Source organism: Chaetodon auriga, chromosome 11 (genome assembly GCF_051107435.1).
Source record: "Chaetodon auriga isolate fChaAug3 chromosome 11, fChaAug3.hap1, whole genome shotgun sequence".
NCBI classification, from domain to species: domain Eukaryota; kingdom Metazoa; phylum Chordata; class Actinopteri; order Chaetodontiformes; family Chaetodontidae; genus Chaetodon; species Chaetodon auriga.
In genome coordinates, this window is record NC_135084.1 from 5,605,666 (window position 1) to 5,629,385 (window position 23,720).

At 42.0% G+C, this 23,720-nt stretch overlaps 1 protein-coding gene across 1 annotated transcript in view; it reads left to right on the forward strand.

Annotated features, from left to right (window-relative positions):
• b3gat2 (beta-1,3-glucuronyltransferase 2 (glucuronosyltransferase S)) overlaps positions 1 to 23,720 on the forward strand; it is a 42,196-nt gene that overhangs the window by 14,376 nt on the left and 4,100 nt on the right. Inside the window, exons 2-3 of the mRNA XM_076743021.1 lie at positions 4,487 to 4,631; positions 14,080 to 14,228. Coding sequence (XP_076599136.1) covers positions 4,487 to 4,631; positions 14,080 to 14,228 — 294 coding nt within the window. The remainder of the gene's footprint in view (positions 1 to 4,486; positions 4,632 to 14,079; positions 14,229 to 23,720) is intronic.

Sequence of the window (23,720 nt, forward strand, 5' to 3'; positions counted from 1 at the left end):
ACACATAAAGCTGATTCTGATTCTGATGTCCCTTGAATAAACAGTGAATTATCTGTCCCATTAGCTAGCTTTAGCATGCTAACTGACAGCTAGCTGAATTTCACTGTGCTGCTTTCGGGTCTGAGTCTGTTTAATTTTCCAGGGTTAAATTTAAGAGATCATTTAATGCAAAGCGACACACTCCTTCAGTAAAAGAAATTCATGCTGTAGATATCTTGGCATCTCAAATGTAGAAATGTAGATTTTATATTTTGTATTCAACCTGGAGCATGCAGACTTATAAAATCCTCTTTTCACTAAGATGTGAAAAGAGGATTTTTGAAGTGATCTTCCTCATTTCTGTCATTTTATAGAAATGCTGCTGTCTCCACTTTTACCTTTCAGCTCTTTGGTTCATTAGTGGAGATAGTTACAGATGTACATCTCTAATAATGGTCGGTATTCATTTATATAAAAAGCTCTTGTCTGAAAACTGTCATCCTTTATGCGAATCTGGAACTTTGGCTGACACTGAATTTGACCTCATCCTGAACTTGTTGACTCCTCATGAACCCCATAACACACCTGCTTTAGAAAAGACTCTTTTTACAGGTAACAAGTTGAGCTCATGGAATAATCAGCAAATCACATCAAAATCAGAAGGCTTAAATTCCCCTAAAACATCAGATTATTCTCAGATACTGGCCCTCGCCTGTTCTGTTTCCTTATGTCTGCTCTGGTCACATTGTTTGATTGACTTTTCGTTGTACCTGTCCACAGGTCATTGCTTTATAGCAGCACATGCTGTATGCTCAGCCAACCTAAATACAGGTATAACTACAAGTCTGTGTTGCAAACTTTTCCTGTGCCAGCAGTAATCTGCAGATGGTGGCATGAAAAGCAGCATGTGCTAAAGCAGTCGCCACCGAGCAGAATAATGTACCATCTGTTGAAACACTGTCACCCCCACAGCTTTGTTTGGCTCCCGGCAAACATTTTGACATTGAGTTGTTGTTGATAAGACGGCCTGCACCGATGTTGAAAATGAAAATTGAGACATCTGTAGTGAGCTGCTAGGACCTAAGCACAGTATCTTTCTGGTAACAACTGACTACAAAGCTGCTTTAGTAGATTTGTTCTTACCATCTTATAGTGTTGTTAAAATGTCGTGCTTGATTAAACTGATGCTGAACTTGGACATCCCCTGATCATCTGTCATACGCTTGCTCTGTAACTGTCATCTTAATGGGATTTTTATCCTCAGACTCTGTAACAGGAAGATCTGGAAGGTCCTCAGTCTGATTCTGAGTCTAATGTGACACCCCAGATAGACAGACTCACTTTACACAGATAACTGTGTAGCTTGGACACAGTCCAGTTATAATGGAAAAATGAAAGCTATAAAAACAAGTAGGGTAAGCAGTATAATGTGCTGTTGATGTAGCCTGGCACTGCCAGCCCGCAGCTTTCATCTCACTCATTTAATGCAGTCTGCTGAAGCTCAACAGGCATTTGTTTGAGACAGGTGTTGTTTTAACTCAGCTATACAATGGACTATTGACACGTTACTCTGTCAGTCCCATCCTGATTGGTTTAATGAACGACTCCCTGAGCCGGCACTGGGCTTTGCTTCTGATTTTCAGATGAGGTAAGTAGCAGCGAATGTGAAAATGATTTGTTCTGAACCACTAAAATCAGTTTTTGAATCTTTTTGAGCCAAAAATAGCACAGAAAGGAGACGTGACCTTCTTCAGGATCTAAACAAACCATTGTGTATTTTCTTCACCGCAGAGAAAAATCTACATTTTAATTTGATGACACTTAAGAAAACTGTACCTTTGGGAAAGTGCTTGAAGATTGTTTGATTTTGACTTTTGAAAACTCTGAAAACTGAAAAGCTAAAGACAACAGAGGCAGATATTACCAGTGTTTCTGAATATGTTTGTGTACCCATGGAGCCTGTTTCCATTCTAACTCTCTAATAATATGAAACTGTACGTTGGGGTGAAGCACTCGAACCAGGCCATCATTAGCAGTCAAACCAGGACTTAACCGCTAAGCCAAAATAACGATCGTACTCCAGGAATGATCTGGGAACAACCAACACGCAGACTCAGCCTCCCTTTCTTCTTCTGTTTCTCATTCTCTTTTCATCTGTTTATTTATTTATTTATTTATTTTTTTTAAAAATCAGAGGAGTGGGAGCGCTTTGAAAAATGACCTGAGCGAGAAAGGCAGGCAGCAGCAAAAGAGGGAGGAGGGGGAAAGGTTTTAGCGTCACACAGGCACAGTCAAGGGGCCGCGGTATTAACGGGGAAAAGGCTTCAAAGCTGCTGACGTCACTCAAGGGCCGGGGCGGCAGAGAGAGGTGTGCAGGGCAAGAGACGTGGAAAGAAGGAGGGAAATGAAAGAGAAGGTAGAGGTGAGGGAAGGCAAGAGAGGCTTCTTCTTGAAGTGCTGGATGCAAAGATGGAGTCATCTCTGCGCGTCATGTTGTTTAATGGAAGATGAATACTTACAGTTATCATGTCTGACAAGTTGATATAAATAAATATCAATTTCCTGTTCTTTACTGCATCGCTTTAACACCGCAGGGATTCTGCCACCTCATGAAAGCTTTTACGTTTGCTTGTTCAACTCCTTGTAACTATTGTCTCTAGTGCACAGAAGGCAATGTTTTTATATTAATAGTTTGTCTAGAATTTACAGGAAGAGCTGGATACTTAGCATTTTGGGTCATTTCTTCCAAGACTGAGATGAAAAGATTAATATAAGTCGTGTCTGTGCCTTAACTGCAGAGCTGGGACAGCATGAAAAGCTGGACTACAGTGCTTCAAATATGGATGTTGCTGCAAAGAAGCTGCATGTTGTAAAAAGTGGATGCTTTACACACATCTTCAGCGCGGATTAGAGACTTTAAGATATTTGTGTGAAATTTTGTCTTCATTAGTATGAATTCTTGAGTTCTGGCCCAAACCCTGTCTTGTGAGGTAACAGTGACCTTTGACCTTTGACCACCAACCTCCAATCAGTTCAAGATATCAAGATATCAGCCCGAGGCTTCTGCAGTCGCTCGAGACTTTGAGCTGCACGTTCATATAAACGGTGTTTTACATTTTCCTGCCTGGCAGCTCCGTCTCCACTTTCTCTTCTGTCGTTGAGCTCTGGCAAGGTTCGATACGCACTTTGCTTGAGGCAGACATCCTTTAATTGGGCTGTCAATGGCAGACTGACAGTTCTTCCCATCACTAACACATCAACATGAACCTTTCCTTCACCTTCGCTCACTGGGTTGTCATTTTGTGGATGTTTTGCAAACCTGAAAAACACAACCAACACACAACAAGACTGTGTTTTTCTCTGCATCAGTTATACACACAGCTGTTCGGTGCAGTTGATTAAAAGGCCAATATCATCCCCGACCCCTCAGCAGAAACTCACATGCCATCGGAATTGAACAATCTTGGATTTGTTGAACTGTACATGTGAGTCAAAGTAATAAGTACCTAAACAAATATAGAAATATGGAACTGAACGTGAACTGAAATTTAAAAATCTTTTGATACCTATCCAACCTATCAGTCGACGTCTGCTCTACATACTGCTCTGTACCTACACTCGGTTTCCCGTGGCTTCAGAAGCGAGACCTCAGTGTGATGTCTGGGCGCAGTTATGCAGTGCTGCTCCCTGATTTGGTTTTGTTCTGTCGTTTTGTCATGAGCGACTGGCTGGAGGCTGTTTGTTTGAGCGATGAGGAGCAGCGTCTGAATGAATGGGCTTCAGGGTGGCCAGGGTGGAGAACAGAATCACACACACACACACACACACACACACACACACACGTATGCATCCACACACAATGCCGAGATACAGATGTCTCATACCCGAACACAAAACTCAGCCGTCCTCACAGAGTCCACCCCCTCACCCCCCACCCCCACCCCCCCTGTCTTTTATCTCGCTCCCTCTCCATCTCATTTATCGTCGCACTGCTTCTGGCTGTGTGCAGATTCACTCACTGTGAAAATGGAAGGCAGCTCCGCACAGCGCTGTTTCATTTAGGCCTGGATTCAGTTAGCCACAGACTCCCTGCATGCTGCACTCACCCACATTTCAGGTGAAATTAAAGATCTCTAATCACTCATGCCAACTGACAAAAGTAATTCATTTCAGGACTTTCTGCGGTTTTTTTTTTTTTTTTTTTGGCTTTATTGCGTCCGCTCAGAGTGGACATCAGCCGCTGGCTCAGACATCATGTCAGCTTTGAAAACTGAACCTGGATCAGGAAAAAGTCTTTCGAGCTGTTAGAGCAGATCTTCCTCCTACTGTTCTCAATACAAAGAGTGTCACTAATGTTACATGATATCATCCAGCGTGTCAGAGGACAGTAGACAGCTCCGTCTCATTTGGGCGGAGCGGCCATTTTTACGCTTGAGCTGTATGAAAAGGATGTCTGCGTTCAGCTTGAGTGGAAGCGGTTTACACTTTTCTTCTTCTTTCTTTGCAGATGCGCAGCACTCGAGGTGTGTCCGTCTGGCCTGTGGGATTTGTAGGCGGTAGAGCGTATGAGCGCCCCCTGGTGTCTGGAGGTAAAGTTGTGGGCTGGTACACCGGCTGGAGGCCAGACCGACCCTTCGCCACCGACATGGCAGGTAAGAAGCAACTCCAGTTAGACATCAAATCAGTGGGATTTGGCCACGGCTTTCATTTCACATCACTCTGATAACACATTACAGCGGAAAGACCTCCAGAGGTTGATTCCTCATGAATTTGCTGACTCTCTGACCTTTGAAAAATCAAACCTTCCGCTCAATCAGCTCACGTTGTTGTTTCATGTTGTAGGTAGATTGGCATCAAATTTAAAGAAAACATTCAGTTCATCGTCTGATTCGGATGGAATCGTTTCCTTCTAATGACCCCCACATACATAACAAGCGTGACATTTTTATCCACGCTGCCAACAGAGGAATATCATTAGCATTCTGTTTGTTTCATCCAACATTTTGAGCAGGGATGCTGCAGCCTCTCTGGGCCACTGATAAGGCTTCAGAAATGGGTCTGGTTTTCTTAAAGGAGTGCTCCAATGATTTCACTCACGGAAATCTGTTTACTCATCAGGACGAGTACCACTCAGCCTGAGAAAGCAGTTGTAGAGCGTTTTCTCAGGCTCTGGAGGAGCTTCGTCAGAACGAACAGTCTGGTCTGACATAATTTTGCATAATCCATACTTGAAATAAGGCACAGTAAGGTGTCTGTTCATGTGCTGCTTTTATTCTAAGTGTCTTTTTTGTAGTGTGTGATCAGGTCACATGTTACCCTCTGAATCTTTCTTTCTCTTTGCTGATTTTTATTGAACACAGCAGGATTGTTTAAAAATGAATTTGGACTGAGTAGAAGAGGGAATTCATGTCACATCCGATGGTAAAAACTTGGAGAGTGAAGCAGAAAAAGAATGTTTCTAGAAAGATCCTGGCACTTCCTCTGGTCTGGAGAGTTAAATGGTGGTGAAAATAAAACGGTTCCTCTTTTCAGTTCTCTGCACTTTGTGGAAACATCCAAAGATTTTATTGATCAGTCCATTGATTACAGAACAGTTGAAGTGAACTGGATTGTTTTGGCCTGCTGGCTGTCATTAGAGCAGAGAACAAAAACAATACACTGTGCTCTCTTTTTCTGTGCCTTCACCTGAACACATCAGACAGCTTTTCCATTGAGCTTCTGTTTTTTTTTTTTCATGGATTAATTTACCATAAAATGAGATCTGATCTTTCCAATTTAATTTTCTGACTGTTACTCCTTCACACGGAAGGTGCCGTGCTACTTTGCGTGATTGTTTATTCCTGAGATAAATCACAAAGCAGGACGGCGTAGAGTTGAATAAACTATTGTGAAAAGCGACAGATTAGATGGGATCAGAACTGAAGGAACCCAGTCGTCTCAAAATGAAAGTGTGAGGTTCCAGGAAACTCACCACTTCATTGAAAGGCGCCCCAGGCCTCAATATGCATTCAGCCTCCTACACTCAGAAAGTGTTCAGTACATATGTCACAGTGATTTCTATCTATACTGAATAGAGCCTGACTGATGGTGGATTTTGGGGGGCTGATATTAGGGATTTTTAAAAATCTCATATCAATGTGTAGCATGCTCTGTTGTGAACTTTGGGGAGAGCCTGGACAGCTGCTTCTGCTGCTTGCAGTTTTCTACCAACTCAGGCCTCCACAGACATGAGAATGGCATCTCATGCTCAGGAAGAAAGTAAAGAAGTGCATTTCCCAAAATGTTCCCTTAAGCAAAGAGACAGCAGGTCACAAAACGCTCCTTTTTTGTAAACAGTGTCGTTGTGGTTGATTGTATTAGCGCAGGATCAGACGATGCTCCTGTGACGGCATGGATAAATGACCTGGTTTTGTCATTCATGTCTCTGGCTCCATTGTCCATGGAAACATTTTGTTAGGGGCAGTAGCTCGGTCCAGAAGGTGTTGGATTAGGGATCGGAGGGTGGCTGGCTCAAGTCCAGGTGGCTGGAGAGGTGCCACCTACAGGCCACTGCCAAAGTGCCCTTGAGCATGGCACTGAGCCCCTAACCACTGGGAATACTGCTCAGTGTAAAGATGAATTTGTGTAAAATCCAACTTGACAGTATCACTGCAGTGATCTGAACGCATCCGGTTGGATTAGTGGAAGATTTTTTATATGGAGACACACATTAGTCTCGTAGTTGCAGTCATCCTAATGGAGAGTAAAGACTAAGCAAACCTCTCCATAAATCTATTTACATCTCCAGTGTAAAAATCCAATCAGAGGAGTGTTCAGCCCCAGAGTTCCCTCTGACCCGAGAGCAAATGATTCATCACACTGACCAAATAATAAGTCACCACTCATTATCCCACCTCACCCACACATATACTGTATTTAGACGCTCTGCTGCAGACAGTTGAGTGTATGTCAAAAAATAATAGTAAAAGCGTTGTTTTATTTTAGATGCTAATGATGATTTGTATGCTTATCATTCTGAACACATGCTGTGTGTGGACACAGCCGAGGGCACTGCTGCAGAGCACGCAGGCACTCACACTCTCCAGCACACGCTTGCACAGGACTGCCCCTGGGATTAGTGTTAATTAAACCACGATAACATGAGTGAGCCTCTATTTTTCTTTCCTACACCTTTCCTGCTCCGCCACGGCCAAGATCTCATCCCTCCATCCTCCTCCCGACCGTCCACCTAATCTCACTCTCACACACAAGCACACGCTCACACCGTAATTATCAGTCTTACTTTTACACTGCGCTATATAATTACGCTGTCAATTTGCAACGCTAAGATTTACTGCTGGTCCTGTATTACGAAACATTTTTTCACTTTAAACTCTACAAGAACAACAACGGCTGTGCCGAGCAAACGGCCCAAACTTTATTCACTCTTAAATTATTATTCATAGGATTTACAATGGGGTGTCTGCAGAGTGCTGAGTGAGTGCCAGTGCGTGTCCTAATAGTATTGTGTTATACAGCGCTGTATTGTTAGCAGAACACTAAAGCCTCCCATCTATTGCTCTGTCTCATTTAGCCAAACCCAGTGGAGCCTGGACAATGATGGTGTGGAGTACTATTCACGTCATTGTGTGTCTGTGATTATAGACATGTCCACACACACACACAAACACACACACACACACACAAACACACACACACATACGCATGTGTTTGAAAGACACACAAGCATGCACCTGCCGGCACTTGAATTGAAATGCACACATGCAATTTTCCAGACGTATGTTCACTCTGCAATCAAGTATACGTATGTGTATTTTTGTGAACTGCAAACACTAAAACACAAGGTGCATGCACACACAGGCACACAACACAAAGACATTTGTGCCGTAGTTGAAGTGGTACTTGTGCCTTGGGAGTGTTCCGTGAGACGGAGACACAGACATGTTTAACCCGCAGTAACCCCAGTGTTTATACCCTGCTCCTGAGACGAGAGGAGCAGAGAGGAGGACAGAGACGGTGAGCAGCAACAGTTAAAGACCCCTCCTCCAGCACTGAAGTGCTGACAGTTAAAGTGAATAGAAGCAGCCAAACAGGAGGAAAAACACATTAGCAAAATGTGTCACTTCTGGCAAAATATAAGTGAAGCAGATAGAGGATAAATGTTGCAGGTCACAAGTTCTTATTTGTACTGTTCAGTCAGGACATTTAAGTCTTTTATCGTAGCAATAAAATGCATTTTAATTTGGCAGTTTGACTCTGTTCTGATTTCAGTTTTAATATTTCTGAGTGGTAAAATGGGTGCATATGGCTGTCTTTATAATCTAGCTCTGAGGCAGTGCCAAGTGGCAGGAAGTGGACGTGTGTCCCATACAGTCATTTCATCCTGTCCTTTAAGGAACAGGAGTGCACTGTACAGTTATTGGATGTTCAGTTGAAAGGAGGATGTTGTTTGACCATTGATGCTTCAATGTTTGATTCGGGGATGGAGCCTTCATCCTCAGTGTCTGATTAAGCCACTTGATGAAACTTGCATATTTTTGGATTGCAGATTTCCTCGTTGTCCACAGCCATTCTAAAAAGCGTTTGGCCACGCAGCATTTTAGCATAAAAAGAGACTAAAATGAAAAGCACTGCAGGTAAAAAGTTGATCAAGTTATATTACCGTGATTGTGGCATTTCAAGATCAAACTTTTAGTATTTAGTGGCAACAGTTGTGTGGTGGCATTAATGAGGTTTGGAAATACATATATTGAAGTACAATAGTATGCAAACACACAAACACACACTAAAAATCTCGACCTCGACTTTTCTGGGAGCAGACTTTGGCAAGAATTTCTGAGATCTTGATTCCTGATGTGAGAGTCTACTCTCTGAACTACCAGCAACAAACCAGTGCTTCCCTCATGTTTTATTTTATTTCTACTGTGCTTAGAGGCTGTGAGACGATAAGTGTGTCTGTTATGTCATGACTCGGCTTCTGGAGGGACGTTTCGGAAGCCTGGATCCGCCATTAGATGAACATTATGGTTTCTGCTTGATTTTGCCTCCGTTGGTGCCAGGTACTTGTTGCCATGGTGTTTTTGCACTGTACGTCCCAGCAGTGACCTGTCAGTCAAACTGTCTGGGTGATACTGGGTCATCCTCCTCTTTGGATTTTCTTATTTAAACAAAAAGAGAAACCTGTCTGTTGCAGGATTGCTCTCTTTGTGTGTATGTGTGTGTGTGTGGTGTTAGAAGAGCAGATATGCTGTACATCTATATCTAAGTGTAATTGTTGTCTTGTTATATCGGCTGTTGTTGTATCAGAGGTTGCCTAAACAGTTCATTTATTGTTGGTCTCCAATTTCAATGTCATAAAGACTCACGTCTGCTGAGTGTGCTTCTATCTGTTTTTTGCCCTGGAGGTAAACTCCTTTGTATTTCATTGAATTGAAAATAAATCACAGGGCGATGGGATGGAACCGAGACGAGAGGGGATGAATGAACGGGGGAAGCAAAAATAAAATTGATTGCGTGTTTGCATGTAAACCGAGAGGACAACAGGAGATCACATGGCTCCCCGCGGCTACCAAAGCTTCAGGTTACTCTACAATAAGGCAAACCAATAAAGCACAAGAGGCCGTGCCAGGCATTGTTTTCCATCTCATTTCATTTCATGTATTAATTTATTCCTCTTTTAGCCTCATTTTTTTCCCAGATCAGATCACGTCTAGAGAGCTTACCACACATCTGTAGAGCAATGTTTCCGCTGCATGGTACAGCCTGGCTCGACTGATCGTCACTCACTTTTGGTACCAGGTACATTTCTCCACTGCGCTTCGTATCGAGATTTTTAGCTGGTCGTTGTTGCGTGGAACTGTTAAGGTTGAATGCGACAGAAACACAGCAACAGTGGAGGATATTGAAGGAGATGGAAAGGATGGTGTTCTCGATTCTCAGTATGTGGCTGTTGGTCACAGCAAGGAGACAAACTTTGTTTCTGAAACGGCTGAAGGCCCTTAGACCACTCAAGCCCCTTTGTGACAGAAAACAGCAGAGTTATCATGTTGTTCTTCATCCGTACTATGGTGTGACTATGACACTGATGAAAGGACTGATGAATGGACGTAAAGGAGACATGCAGAGGTGGAAAAGGAGAATGTTAACTCCAAAACGACTAAAATTGGTGGTGTTTCAAGCTTTTGCAGTCAATCAAATAGCAAATAAAGTTTCTGTTCTCTTGTTTACTCTCTCTCTGCTCTCTTGTAGGCTCTTGGTCGTCACTCCCTCTCTCTCTCTTGGACTGACTTCATAGCTTTGTTTTCAAAGGTGCCCAGTGGAGTTTTCTTATGAACACACAGTTTTTGTTTTCATTCAGCGTTACTCACCAGGACACATTGTCTGTACCCTTGAGGTCTTAACAAACGTGTCAGATTCTTTTCCTTCCTCATAAAGCCTTTGCAAAGCTGATTTTTCTAAAGCTTCTGAAAAGTCTTTTTGTTCACTAGTTTGCAGTCTTTGTTGGCGCATCGCTGTGTTTCTTGACATGTTATCTCTGTTGATTAGTGGAACAGTGTGTGTTGCATCACGGGTGTGCACATGTATGCATGTGTGTCCCATCATGCATGCACAAGAGCTAACAAAACAGGGACCTGCACATAAAGACTTTGCTTTTAGAGTGGTCAAGTGGCACCAAGTGGTTACTCTGTGAATTAAAAAGGAACCAAATTTAGAGTCCGGTTCCTCCAGTAAAGAGGTAAAGTTCCCGAGTTCCTGAAATAGTTACAGGAGCTGGAAACAGGATATAGGCTCACAGATTGTACTGAGAATATCTAGGCATGCAAATAAAGACCATTTTAAAATAGTTTGTAGTGTAGTGATGAACTACAGGCAAATACTTGTCTCCATAAAGCATAATGTAGCATTCAATAGATACAGTCATAAAGGCCATCTAGAGTTGGGTCAGGAGTAAAGTTAGTCCAGAGTCTGGACAATAGCCTCTCGGGCAAACATGGCTGGGATAAGCTGTGATCTCCATATCACATAGGCTGGCTGCAGGTTAGAAGATGTCTATCTTGTAATTGCTCTCATATCTGTCTGCTCCACCTGAGCTGCATTTATCTGTGTGATTAGCCTGCGGTATCGCACTCAGAGCAGTAATAAGTCTGATACCAGAGTAAGCTAACAAGTGGTACTGTATCAGGGTCTGCATGTGACTTTGTGTAAATCATTGTGCAGTGGTGGGAGTTTGCTTATGGCATGAGTAAAAATGGTATAACATCTAAAATACCAAATCATCAGTACGAAGTATAACCTCCAATCTCTAAACATTTCTTCTGTCTGAGTCTTTAAGATTTTTCTCAGTCTCACTCTGGAGTGTGTTTGTGTGTGTATGTGTGTACAGGATGGAGGCGTAGGCTGTGTTTGTGATGGCTGACCGTGCCTAAAATGCAGCAAGCTTAAATCTATAGACGAAGGAGAAGGTGAATCCATTTGCATGTGTACAGTTTCTCTCTCTGCGACCCTCGCTGACACGCGCATTTCTCAGAGGACCGCTGTCTGCGCGCCGTGTGTCAGTACCTCAGGATAGCTGCAGCCTAGTAAATGCTGTTCAGGCAGAGAGGAGGCAAGGCTGGTGAATATTTGGGGTGAATTCCCACACTAATGCACTGATTGCCAAGGCGTGCCACCCACTAACGATTTGCATAAATAAATATTCAGTAATTATGCCGAGACCTTGCGCATGGAGGATCGCAGAAACTTCTGAAAATATCCTCCTGTCACGCTTCAAACCAGGAGCTTCAGCAGCCCTCAGAGAAACACTGCTCTGCTTAAACTTAACTCCACCTACACATTTTTGCTGCCTTGATGGGGCAAACCCATTTACTACAAAATGACTTTAAATTACACCATGGTGTTTGGATTTTTCTATGGGTTTTCCTAACTTCCAAGTGGCCACTGATTTGAGGTTGTGTGAATATTAACTTGCAGAGACTTGACAGTCAGCTTCTCGTTTGGTGCATTCAGGGAAAAAGGCTGGAAGTGGAGGGAAAGCCTGGCATTTTTCAAAGTTAAAAAATCTACCCATAGAAACATCTGAAGCTAACCAGCAGTGCTAATGTTCTGTCTCATGTCTTTAATATATACAGAAATAGTGATATAAAATGTTTTAGAGAGAGTTATGTGCTTGAAATATTCGCCCATCCAGACACATTTAATAATTACAGTGTGTGACTCAAAAACACGCACTGACACCTTTACATCATGGATGAAACAAAATAAATACAGTGTTTTAATGAAAGAGGAAGGTGGAAGTTGCAAAAATGATTGTGTTTACTGACAATGTATTTCATTTGTTTGTGTCATAATAGGTGATCTTGAAACGCAATCTACTCATAGTGACCACAGATTGACTTGTGGTTATGTTGAGGCACTGACAGGACATGGTTAATGTTAGACAAAGATCATGGTTTGTTTAAATATAGAAAGTCAGCAGCAATCACTGTGACTGCAGCGTGGTGCAGAAACGTAGTTTGTCATCAACTGTAATAGCTTTTCTTGTGTTTCAATTATTGTATCGTCTGAATGAGTTCCTAATATATAACAGGAAAATATGAATCCATGCTGCCATAAAGCATGAATTGTAAAATAGAGCGCTGTGATCGTGGTAATTAATGTCAACTGAAGTTATGTTTGTGTAGGTCTCTTCCTCTATTCTTACTTCTGCCTACTGACTCAGCAGAATGGCAGAGGGAGATACTCAGCAGGCAGAATGAAGGAGAGAAGCTGCTGATGGGATTTATTCTCAGCCCAGTGGGGGTGTCCTGAGGCTACAGTGTCGGGTCTTAAAAGCAAATGCCACAGAGGATGAGAAACCATGAGGACCGCATCATGTTATCTCTGGAACTAAAAACAGTCCAGTCAGATTAGATTTAAAAAAAGTCTAATGAAGTTTTCTTGTGAATGATATCAGTGTTTTACAGCACTCTGGTCTTCATATTATGTGTACAGAGAGCTTTGTTTTCATACTGGTGGTGTAACAAAAGGCGGATGAAACTTTGACAGATTGCATTGAATTTGACATTGCTCTTACTCACACCATGAGTTGTTATCACTTTGGTGATCTCTTAGCTTTTCATCCCATCTTTCATCGTCAACCCAAGAGTTCACATTGCCCAATACTTTGCTGTATGACCAAATACCTGCAAAAACACTGACTGTGTGACAGACACCAGCCTGAACTGAACTGTGTGCTGTGGGATCCCTGACTCATAGCTACATTTTGAGGAAATGCACAGCAGCTGCATGATAGCAGCTGTGGCTACATATTAGATTTCCTTTGCTTTATTTCTTTATTCATGCAGTTACCTTTTTGTGCATGACATTCTTCCAGTTCTCCCATTGTGATCTGCAGCTCCCTCTCTGAGCACTTTGCTCTTTCAGTTAGAGGTGGAGACACATCATGTGTCACCTTCAGACCTCTGGCCTCCGGTTCAGACAACACATCGGATGTGTGAATGACGTGTTCTCAGCACACATGCTGACGGGAACGAGGTTAAGTGCAGCAGCGGAGGCGCCTTTGTGTTTAGATTGTTGTTGCTCTAAAGCGTATTATGTGAACAGGTGGATAGTTTGAGTTAGGGAAAGTAATTTGAACACTAATCTTGCAATCAGATTCAACCTTCAAACATATTTCTGGTTGTAGGACAGCTGATATCTCTTTGCTTTCAAAGTAATTACGTAGTGTCAGATTTTCTCCCACTGCTCCCAATTTTTCTAATCACGTTGATTAAATCTGGTTGCAAGCCAGCCATTTATCCCCACCTCTCCTCTGCTGCACCACACTGGCATCATGAGCATTTTGACTTCCCTCTGCCTTTCTCATGCCTTCCTTCTCATCTATAGAACAATTATCGCAGGAGAATGGCAGACCCCTGTGGTAAATGAATTTCATATCAACCATATCATCATGTCATTAGATACACTAATGCACTCACTCATTTTCTGCTGTGATTATAATAGACTCATAATGTGCTTTTAATCTGTGCTGGCTAACCCCCTCACCCTTCCTCTGCCTTTGTTCCCACTCGTCATCATCTTCTCCCTCCCTCTCTCCCTCAGGTTTTGCAGTGAACCTCCAGGTGATCCTGGCGAACCCGCGGGCGCAGTTCAAGCGGCGTGGCTCGCAGCCGGGGATGCAGGAGTCTGACTTCCTCAAGCAGATCACCAAGGTCACCGAGTTGGAGCCCAAGGCGAACAATTGCACTCGGGTGAGTAACAACGCACCGCCGACACAAATTTTTGCGGTAACATTTGTTTTTTCCTGCAGTGATCTGTCACATGGTTGACAGAATTTGTCATAAATGTCACAACAGGCACTGACCTTGTCTCATGATCATGAGATTCAGCTTTTCCTTTAGTTTTAAAAGTAATCCAGCCGAGTGTTGTCTCCACTGTGAACAGAAACGTACAGCAGCCAAAGCAGCAAGACCCTCCATGATACAGAATGTGAATGAATAGGCCATCAGCTAAAAACAGAGACTCCATATTCAAACATTCATTGAGGTTCAAACTCAATATCTTTTTATCAGTTTTACGCAGATTAACTGTGCAGAGCAGGATAAAGCTTGACAGATGTTCCACAGGTGTTATTTTTACCTCCTAAACCGATACTGAAGTCTGGCATGTTGGTGACTTGACAGGAAATTAATGAGCTGAAAGTTATGGTCTGTGTTAATGTTGCATGAAAAATGGCCACAAGATTTGTGTGAATAGCTTTCCCTTATTTTCTACGCATTTCAAACCGACTTCATTAACTTTATCTCGATCCCCTCCCACTGCATGCACACCTTCCATCTTTCTATTCAGCTGCCTGTTTTATTTATTATTAGAATTTGTCATAGGCCCCCTCACAGCATTAAATTAATTTTGGCTACCTCTCATTATATGCACAAACACCACTTTATTATTATTATTATTAGCATTTTTTATCAACCCAAGCCACTTACCTCAGTCCAATCCCATCTCATCCTACAAACTGCTTTTATGAACAGAGAGCAGCCAAGGACAAGGGAAGAGTAGAGATGCACAGGAAGAATTGTAAATGACATGAATGACATTGATAAAAAGCAATATGACTAATGATACATATAAATAAACATACAAATAATAGAAAAAAAGAGGTAGTAGTAGCCAACATCCAGGCCATTACACCAGACTCAGTTCTCAGCAATAAAGACAGTCACTGAGTGCACGCACATGCACATCTTTGCATAGGCATTAAGTATGGAATCTTATACGGGGCTGGCTGTCTGTGTGTGTGTGTGTGTGTGTGTGTGTGTGTGTGTGTGTGTGTGTGTGTGTGTGCGTGCACGTCAGGCAGACAGTGAAGCGTGCGCTCAGGATAGATAGGCACAAGACGAGCCACTGTGGTGACAATTCACCGGGGCCAAGCCGATCAACATAAAAGATCAATGGCCTCCACAGGGAAGGGAATCAGAAGAACCTCTACATGTGAACTTTATTTTTTCCAATTTTAGGAAAGATGGAGTAGTGACTTCGTCTTTGTTCAATTCTAAAATTTCAGAGATCATATCAAAAAATGATGGCCAGAATCTGTTCAATTTGGGGCATGACCACAACATCTGGGTCAGGTCGCAGAGAACTTGGGAGCATCTATTGCATCTTTCATCCAATCTATGTGGGTTGATAGAGAAAGTCTGGCAAGTTTGGCCTCGCTGGAATGGAGTCGGTGAAGTACTTTGAGTTGTATAAGGCTGAGTCTAGCACAGCTGGAAGATGAGTTGATGGCTCACAGGGCCTCTTCCCAGAAGTCAACAGTTAAGGTGATCTGCAGTTCATTCTCCCCGTTAGCGCTAATCTTATTAATGACAGACTCATCAGCTAGAAATGAGAGGTCATAGAGGTATCGAGTCATGACCCTTGGTTAAAGTTATTGCTTCAAGTACAAGATCTTGCTGGTGGGATTTGGGAGAGCAGGGGGGCATTGGGTCCTAGCAAAGTTGCATAGCTGAAAATAGTGAAGTCAAAAGCTGTGCACAATTGAACAAAACTGGCAAACAAGCCATCTATACACAATCCTCCCATGTGGTGGAGGCTTCTCCTTGCTAAAGAGGCAGATCAAGGGTAGATTTTGGCTGCAAAAATCGATTATTATTCCAAACAGGAGTCACTTGAGGAAGAGTAAGCCAACCAAAGGTGCCAACCAAACGTCTAACTTGTGCCCAGATCCTCAAAGTACAGCATTGCATGTGAAGAATGAGGCAGAGAGGGGCAGGATGCTGCATGCTAGAGCTTGGGGTGAAGTATTAGTAGCCAATCATGTTGGGTAAGCCAATCCCACCCAGGGACCTGCTGCCAACTCTCACATGCTCATCAGCACAAGTAGGCAAGGAGATAACGCCATCAATCGAGGTAAAAAATGACCTAGGTAGTATATTAAATTTTACAGTCTCTACCCTTCCTGTCAAAGGAAGTGGGAGGCGGCTTCATCTCCGTAGGTTGTGTAGAGTTCTAGATAAAGGGTCGCGCACATACAGAAGGAGATTGTCGGCATATAGTGAGACTTTATGTTCTATGCCCCGTCTCTGAATCCCCTTAAATCCTCTCTCTGCCTTTAAAGCGGTCAACAATGGCTTGATAACGATCACAAAACAACAGTGGGGAAAGTGGACACGCCTGACGTGTCCTGTGAAAGAGAGGGAAGGATACTGGGTGCTCGTGCACACTGAGGCGTGAGGGAAGAGTAGAGTCATTTGATGGAGGAGATGAGGCCTGCACCAAGACGAGAACACCCTGTTGAAGGCCTTTTCAGTGTCAATAGATATAATAACCTCCTTTCATGAATCCTGTCTGATCCTCCAATATAACTGAGGACATGACACAAGATCTGTATTTTAAGAAAAATCACGTAATATGATCATTTTCCACTGTTAAAACCTCTTGTTCTATATTCACTATTTGTTTCCACCCAGTCCATTATTGTTTACACAGCTTTGATTTAGACCCAGTTCAGACTTACTTTGTCTTTTGTAAAACACAAATTCTGATTTATTATTTGATTCGTTTAGGGACAAGAATAAAAATATCTTATGTCTTTTATTATTTTTTTGGAAAATATTCATATTCGTATGAGGAGTGTGAATTTATACAGAAAAAATGAAATATATAAACATAAACATAGACCAGACTGTTTTTAACAACTTTCGGTATAAGACTAAGCAGTTTTGTGAAATAAACAAATAGCATCTTTGCGTTACACCCCTGAATTATACACAAACTCCTTCAGTTATACTTGTGTTTTAAGGGTCAAAGTTCATGTCTACAGTCCAGAATTGATTAAAAAATAAGACAATATGTGACTTGTGATCTAATGTAATAAGTGTGTTATCAGACCGCATTGACTGCATGTTGCAGGTGGGTGACTCAGACTAGGGTTTAATAAAAGCCCAATTTGTCTGTCTTAATCTGGCAGATATTAAACTGCAGTCATAACAATGGCTACCATCACGGCAGTGACTAACCGTTGGCCGTCTCTCTCCACTATTGACAGCGTGAGTCATGCTTTAAGCTGGTGGCATTGGCTAAACTTAGGCACACACAGCTTGAATTGGATAGAAATGGTGTTATAGTGCTATCAATTCTAGTTGTGTGCTTAGACAGCTCAGATCGATGCAGCTCATCTCAAATCACCACAGCCCCTGTTGGCACTTGTTTTTATGAAGCCACTCATCCTCTTGACAACCATCACAGAGCCGCCTTAAAGGACTTTTTGTGAGAAATGGATTCTATTACATTTTACCTCTAAAGGAATACGCGAGGCAAAATTGTCACATCCCCAGCTGTTCTTTTTGTTTAGCTGTTTAACAGATTAGTGTTCTGGTGCTGTTTATATGATGTTATCAGTGGGCATGACCCATCATAGCTTGATAATCAGAACGATGACAACTCCATTCTGAATCCTGCCTATGAAGCTGTGATTGGCCTAGCCAGACATCACAACTCGAGACTTAGCTGTAGGCCGCAATTCAGAGGTCCGGATCCAGTCCAGGTCTGTCGGTAAAGATCAAATGTGTGTGGGATTACTGGCCACATGAAATTTGTTATGGCTGTTCTTAATTTCTAGAGGATTCTTCTGAATGGTTTTGGTGACAACATAAGATTTTTCTTCGCGCGACCTTCTGGTCAAAACTGGTTCATGACAAAGTGTCTCAGCTCTAATTGCCAGATTTACATTCAATTTACTACATCCTGAGGCAGCAAAGTTAGTACACACACAGGATATCTCACAGTTTATGCTGATGAGTGTGGGGAATAGTTGAGCATCAAGTGTGTCAAGTTATTCTCATATCTGTTTTGAAATAGTTTAATATTGATATTTAAGACTGAACAAACCTATCTTACATTATGATATTTGGCTTGTGATAAATGAGGCAGCATCGGCCTCAGATTGGATCAGCTGCACAGCCGAGCTCTTCAGGTCCCTACATTTCATTTGCTGGAGTTTAAACAGATTCTAACAATAAGTAGTCAGTTTTATCTATTGTGTTAAACATATTATGATGTTTGAAGTTGTTTGTAATATACAATATTAATGTAATATTTGTACTTTTGTCTTATGTCCAGACTATGATAAAACAAACATGAGTGAAATAATGTTCGATACTGTTCTATCTCCAAGCTAAACCCATAACCATAGTGCTCACAGTAGTTGCCCAGTATGTAAAGAAATTCTGTGCTTTATAGTGAGATTTCAGGATATACATGATCACAGGTTTATTTGACAATATTTTACTATCTACTGGAGCGCAGCAGGACTTTGGTCTTGTTGATGAATATTTAGGCCAGTAGAAAAATAAATAATTTTATGCCGCAAACCAAATCACCATCCTGCTTCTTTCCCTACATTATAGTGCAAACAGTATTTTCAATCTCCGTGGAGAAAGGTGCAGCAAGCAGCTGCTTCACCTGGAATCAACAAATGTGAAGTCTAAATTGACTGTTTCACCGTATGCGCGCAGGTCACATCGTTGCACTTTAAGTCCCTGCTGGATTATGGGAAATGTTTCCTGCAGGGAATAGGATAAAGACCCCTGGAGCTGCTGGATCATCATTTACTGCTGGCTACTGCTGCCGCGGCAGACAGCTCTGTGTTGAAACTATCATCATCATTATCAGCCCCATTACACTAATGGAGGTCCCTGCTGCTGATATTAATACAGCCCATTAGCAGGCTGTGACATCATCAGTCATCACCCAGCACCACGCAGACAGGAAGATGTCATATCAGCATTTATCACGTCACAGTGACAAAAGCAGCAGGACGAAACGTCATCAGTCACAGAGCCGCTGTTGAACAGTTTGAAGTTTGACATGACTCAGACAGTTTATCCAGAGATCAGAAATACAGACAGTGGAGTTCAGGTCGCTCAGCCGGCAACAAGATGTGATGTCATCATGAGAGGTTCTTGTGCCGCCAGGATGACATCATCACTGATAACAGAGAAAGTGACATCATTACTCATCAATGTTTTGAACAATGACCACTTACACAGAAAACCATACAGGATATATAACATAAAGATCAATTAAATGATTAGAATAGAAGATATGTTTAAAAAATAAAATGGTAAAATAATAAGATAATAATAAGAAAATGCAAAAATGAATAACACAACAATGTATTGTGCACGTTTACATAGAAAATAGTGCAACATGTTTGAAAAAGTTATGTTCTTAAAGCTTTCAGTAGATTGTATCTGACACTTGAAGAGTGTTAAGAATCTGAATTTCTGTGGTAACTGTAGAATAAATACATCAGTAAAGGGCACCACAATGTGTAGCATGAAAACATTAATCAATAGAAAGATGAAGTAGAGCGATTCCACTCACTTCTGGCTATTTGAAATGATCAGTATTTATACTGAGTAACAGAATTTAACTTTAAATTCACTTCAGGCTGTCAATGTGGCCAGTGTATTCATTCAGTCTGTCTGAAGGTGACGTGAACAGTGACTGTGCTGTAATGCTCCGTACAGACATGCCACATAAGCAGATCCTTTGTCAATGAATGTTTATTGACACACACATCTAGTGACCAATGAACATACAGATGAAAAAATAAATTAAAAAGTACAAATTAATGAATTAATACAGCAAAAGACAATGAAAGAATGAGTGGAGGGGACCACCATATGCCAGATCAAGCAGCGAATCTTAGCAACACAGGTCTTATGGCAACACCAGAGATCAGCTAGTGGATGAAAACTTCAATTGAAAAAATGAAATTAACTTAATGCACCATTCAGCACCAGCAGAGATTGTTGGGAGGCAAAAACGAACCTGATTGATTTTATGTCTAATGTAGCACTTAGATCACTCTGCAGCATCAACCCCAGTGTCACAGGGAAATGTAGAGGTTCACCATGTTTTATTCTGAAGGGGATCAATACTACTCTTGCGTCAGTACAGTAAATATGGGTGACATTAGCCTAGCTTAGCATAACAACTGGAAAAAGGGAAACAGCTGGCCTGGCTCTGTCCAAACTTCACAATCCACCAAACAACACCTCTAATTCTCAATAATTCTGATTATATTAAATTGGTTTAACCTGTAAAACAGTACATATAACATGGTAATTATGATCTTTAGAGGTGGTAGTGGGATTTTTGAACTTGAACTCTAAATATCTGTGTTTCTACACCTTGTGCTCGACACATTCAAGTCACTCTCGAGCTTAAATCACAATGTAAACCATCTGCGGTTGCATTTGGCTGGTTGGGACAGTTGTGATTGAAATGATTTGATATTGATGCCCTCTCCAGCAGCTGGGACACACCCTAAGTCCAGGCTCTGTCCATTTTGAAGAAGTTATCTAGGATCAGATCACAGAGCCTCAATCCTGACCTTGACAATGGAGGACAGGAATGCTCATCTGATGGCCGGGTCATTATCTGGAGACGACTGACAGGAGCTGTGATGTCGTTAGAGCAGGAGAGTAATGGCAACAGACAGCAGTGACAGGACAAGAGAGGAGGGGGAAGGCAGGAACAGATGGAGACAGATGATAGCACAGGAGGAAAATGAGATAGAGAAGAGAGGAGGGGAAGTAAAGGCCTGTGTGGAGAAAAGGGAATAGGTATTTGAATTGACTGAAGGTGGAGTTAAAAACAAAGACAGAATGACACAGTGGAAGGAAGAGGGACACATGGACGTCTGCTGCCATGGACTGAAAGACTACACCGCTGTCTATTTCATTTGCATTGGTTGTCTGTTCCTTCTAGACTTCATTTTGATTTTATTAATGTGGCTAAATGCATCTCTGACCACCACTAGATGTGCTTTGGGGGATATGATCCTCAAATCATTACGAATGGATTTGATGCAGTTTTCCCTCTCTGACCCATTAAGGGATGATTCTACTTTATTTTGACTTGAGTCTTCACTGAAAGTTTATTCTTGGAAACAGCAGTCAACAGAACTGAAGTCTTTAAGAGGAAAAATGGAAATTTGAACATCTACAATTCAACTGGGAAAACTCCAGAACAGCTACTGAATGGACCCAGTGGTGTGGTCTGGATTTAATTTGGTCTTATTATTTATTTATTTATGTATTTTAATTTCTTTGGTCATTACCTCTGTAAGGATGCACTTTTTCGAGGTTCAACAAATAAGAACTAAAACGTCCTTTGTTCAAATTAATGTGAACGCAACCCGTGAACTGACGTGATTCTGGTAATTCACCGTGACGCTAAGATGTGACTGTCACAGTACGTTAGGCAGCACACAGCCTTAGCAAAATGTTTGTTACTTAACTTCTTCTGCAAACTGCTGATTTTTTTTTATCCAAGTTTGAACAGTAGTATGTTGCGACTAATAAAATTGCACTGCAGAGATCTCAGTCAGGTGAACAGTAACATGTCTGTTGTATACAGCCATCACAGTTTACTGACAAGCTGACTGGACTTTGGCTTACCGTACATGCTGTAGTTGTGTGTGCACAGTTTCCCCGTGCAATTCAATTGTATTCACCTCTACCTCCAAATAAAATGATGTAGGGAATCCTCTCACATCTCGGCAGTCACCTTGCTAAGCACTTAACTGATGAATAGCAGTGATTGTAGCATATTGCAGATATATTGGTTTTGGCTTGTAGGGTGTCTGAGGAGTAATAAGAACCAACAACTGAAAATCCTGCTCAGTACAAAAAAAACAGGATCGTTATCATCGTCAGCTTTCATTAACATCTTAAAACTTCATTCATGTTAGTCTGATCATCAGGCCAGGTTGATATCTATCATTTATGTAGTGAGTACAACATTTCCATAATATACACTTTGGCCAAAGCTACAAAATAAGCTGCTGCCCTAAATTGCAATAATTTCCAGTGCAGTCATGTAGGATGCATGTTGTTCCGAAGTAAAACCAGAAACTGCTACCCACACATTATTCCACTGCTCCTCCACCAGTTCCTCCCTCTGATGTGAAGAGTCCAGCCTCTCCTCATCTTGTGCTATTAAGGCAAAAAGAAAAAAAAGCTCTAACCTGGTAAAGCTTTTTGTCTCCAAGTTGCCTCAGGGAGGAAGAGAAAGATAGAGCAGGAGAGAGGACTGAGAGGTAAAAACAAGAGCGAGGCCATAAGAGAAAAGGTGGACGTGATGAATGAGGAAAATGGAACTGGGAGAAGGAGACTTGTGCAGGAGGAGGAAGAGAGGTGTGTGAGTCCAGGGGAACGGGGAGGCCAGTCTGACTGCATAATTGGTGAGTGTGCACACTCGCGTGCACAGACTCACACACGTTCTGTACCATTTTCCCCACAGCTCTGGAGTGATGCTGTAGTGGATGCTACATTAGCCTCGTTAGATATGCAAAGTGGGCCAATTAGCGGCACAGTGTGCAGGAAGTGACATGTTCCACCTGAAGAAGCCCAGAAACAACGGCAGCCAGCAATAAATCATGTCTCTGTGAGCCTCTGTGAGCCTGTGTGTGTGTGTGTGTGTGTGTGTGTGTGTGTGTGTTGCTTTGGACACAGAAATGTCACACATGAACTATAAGCTCATTAGTGATTTGCAATAATAATAAAAAAAAAAAACATTCTTAATACAAATAGCCTCACTTGAATCTCTGTAGACTGAAATTCGGCCCTTTCTCCAGGAAAATATCAATCTTTGCATCTACGGCAGTGTTTTCTCACCACTATATTGCTGTGAAATTGCTGTGCAAACACAAGACAAACAGCTGCATTGAGGTGCGTGCTGCTTTTGATTTGATCCATTACAGGAGGTGTCAGACTGTTTCCTGTGTGTGGAATCCCCCCTGGCACAGTGGTGAGAATCTAGATTTGGCAGCAGGAGGATACAGTTCAAAGAATACAACAGTGTCCTTCATTTGACAGATAGTTCAGCGGAGAATCATCAAGGAATGAAGCCTTTACTTTCCAGTGAAAGAAAAAGAACCACTCACTAACTGCCCAGTTGGCCTTTCATGAATACCAGACAGCAGTCAGTCACCTCTGATGTAATGGAGATACGTCTCATGTTGTATTTAGCTTCAGGGGTGTAAATCTGTGAAATCTGCATTGAAGCGTGCGTCATTCTGCAGGCCTCTGATCTCTGTGTCAATATGTGTAATAACCCAGTGGATCCAAAGGGACATGAAATGACCCTCACAGGAGAAACATCAGCCATTTGATGCTTGACAGAGAGTGCGATCTGTGAAGAGCAGGTAAAATGACATTTATTTC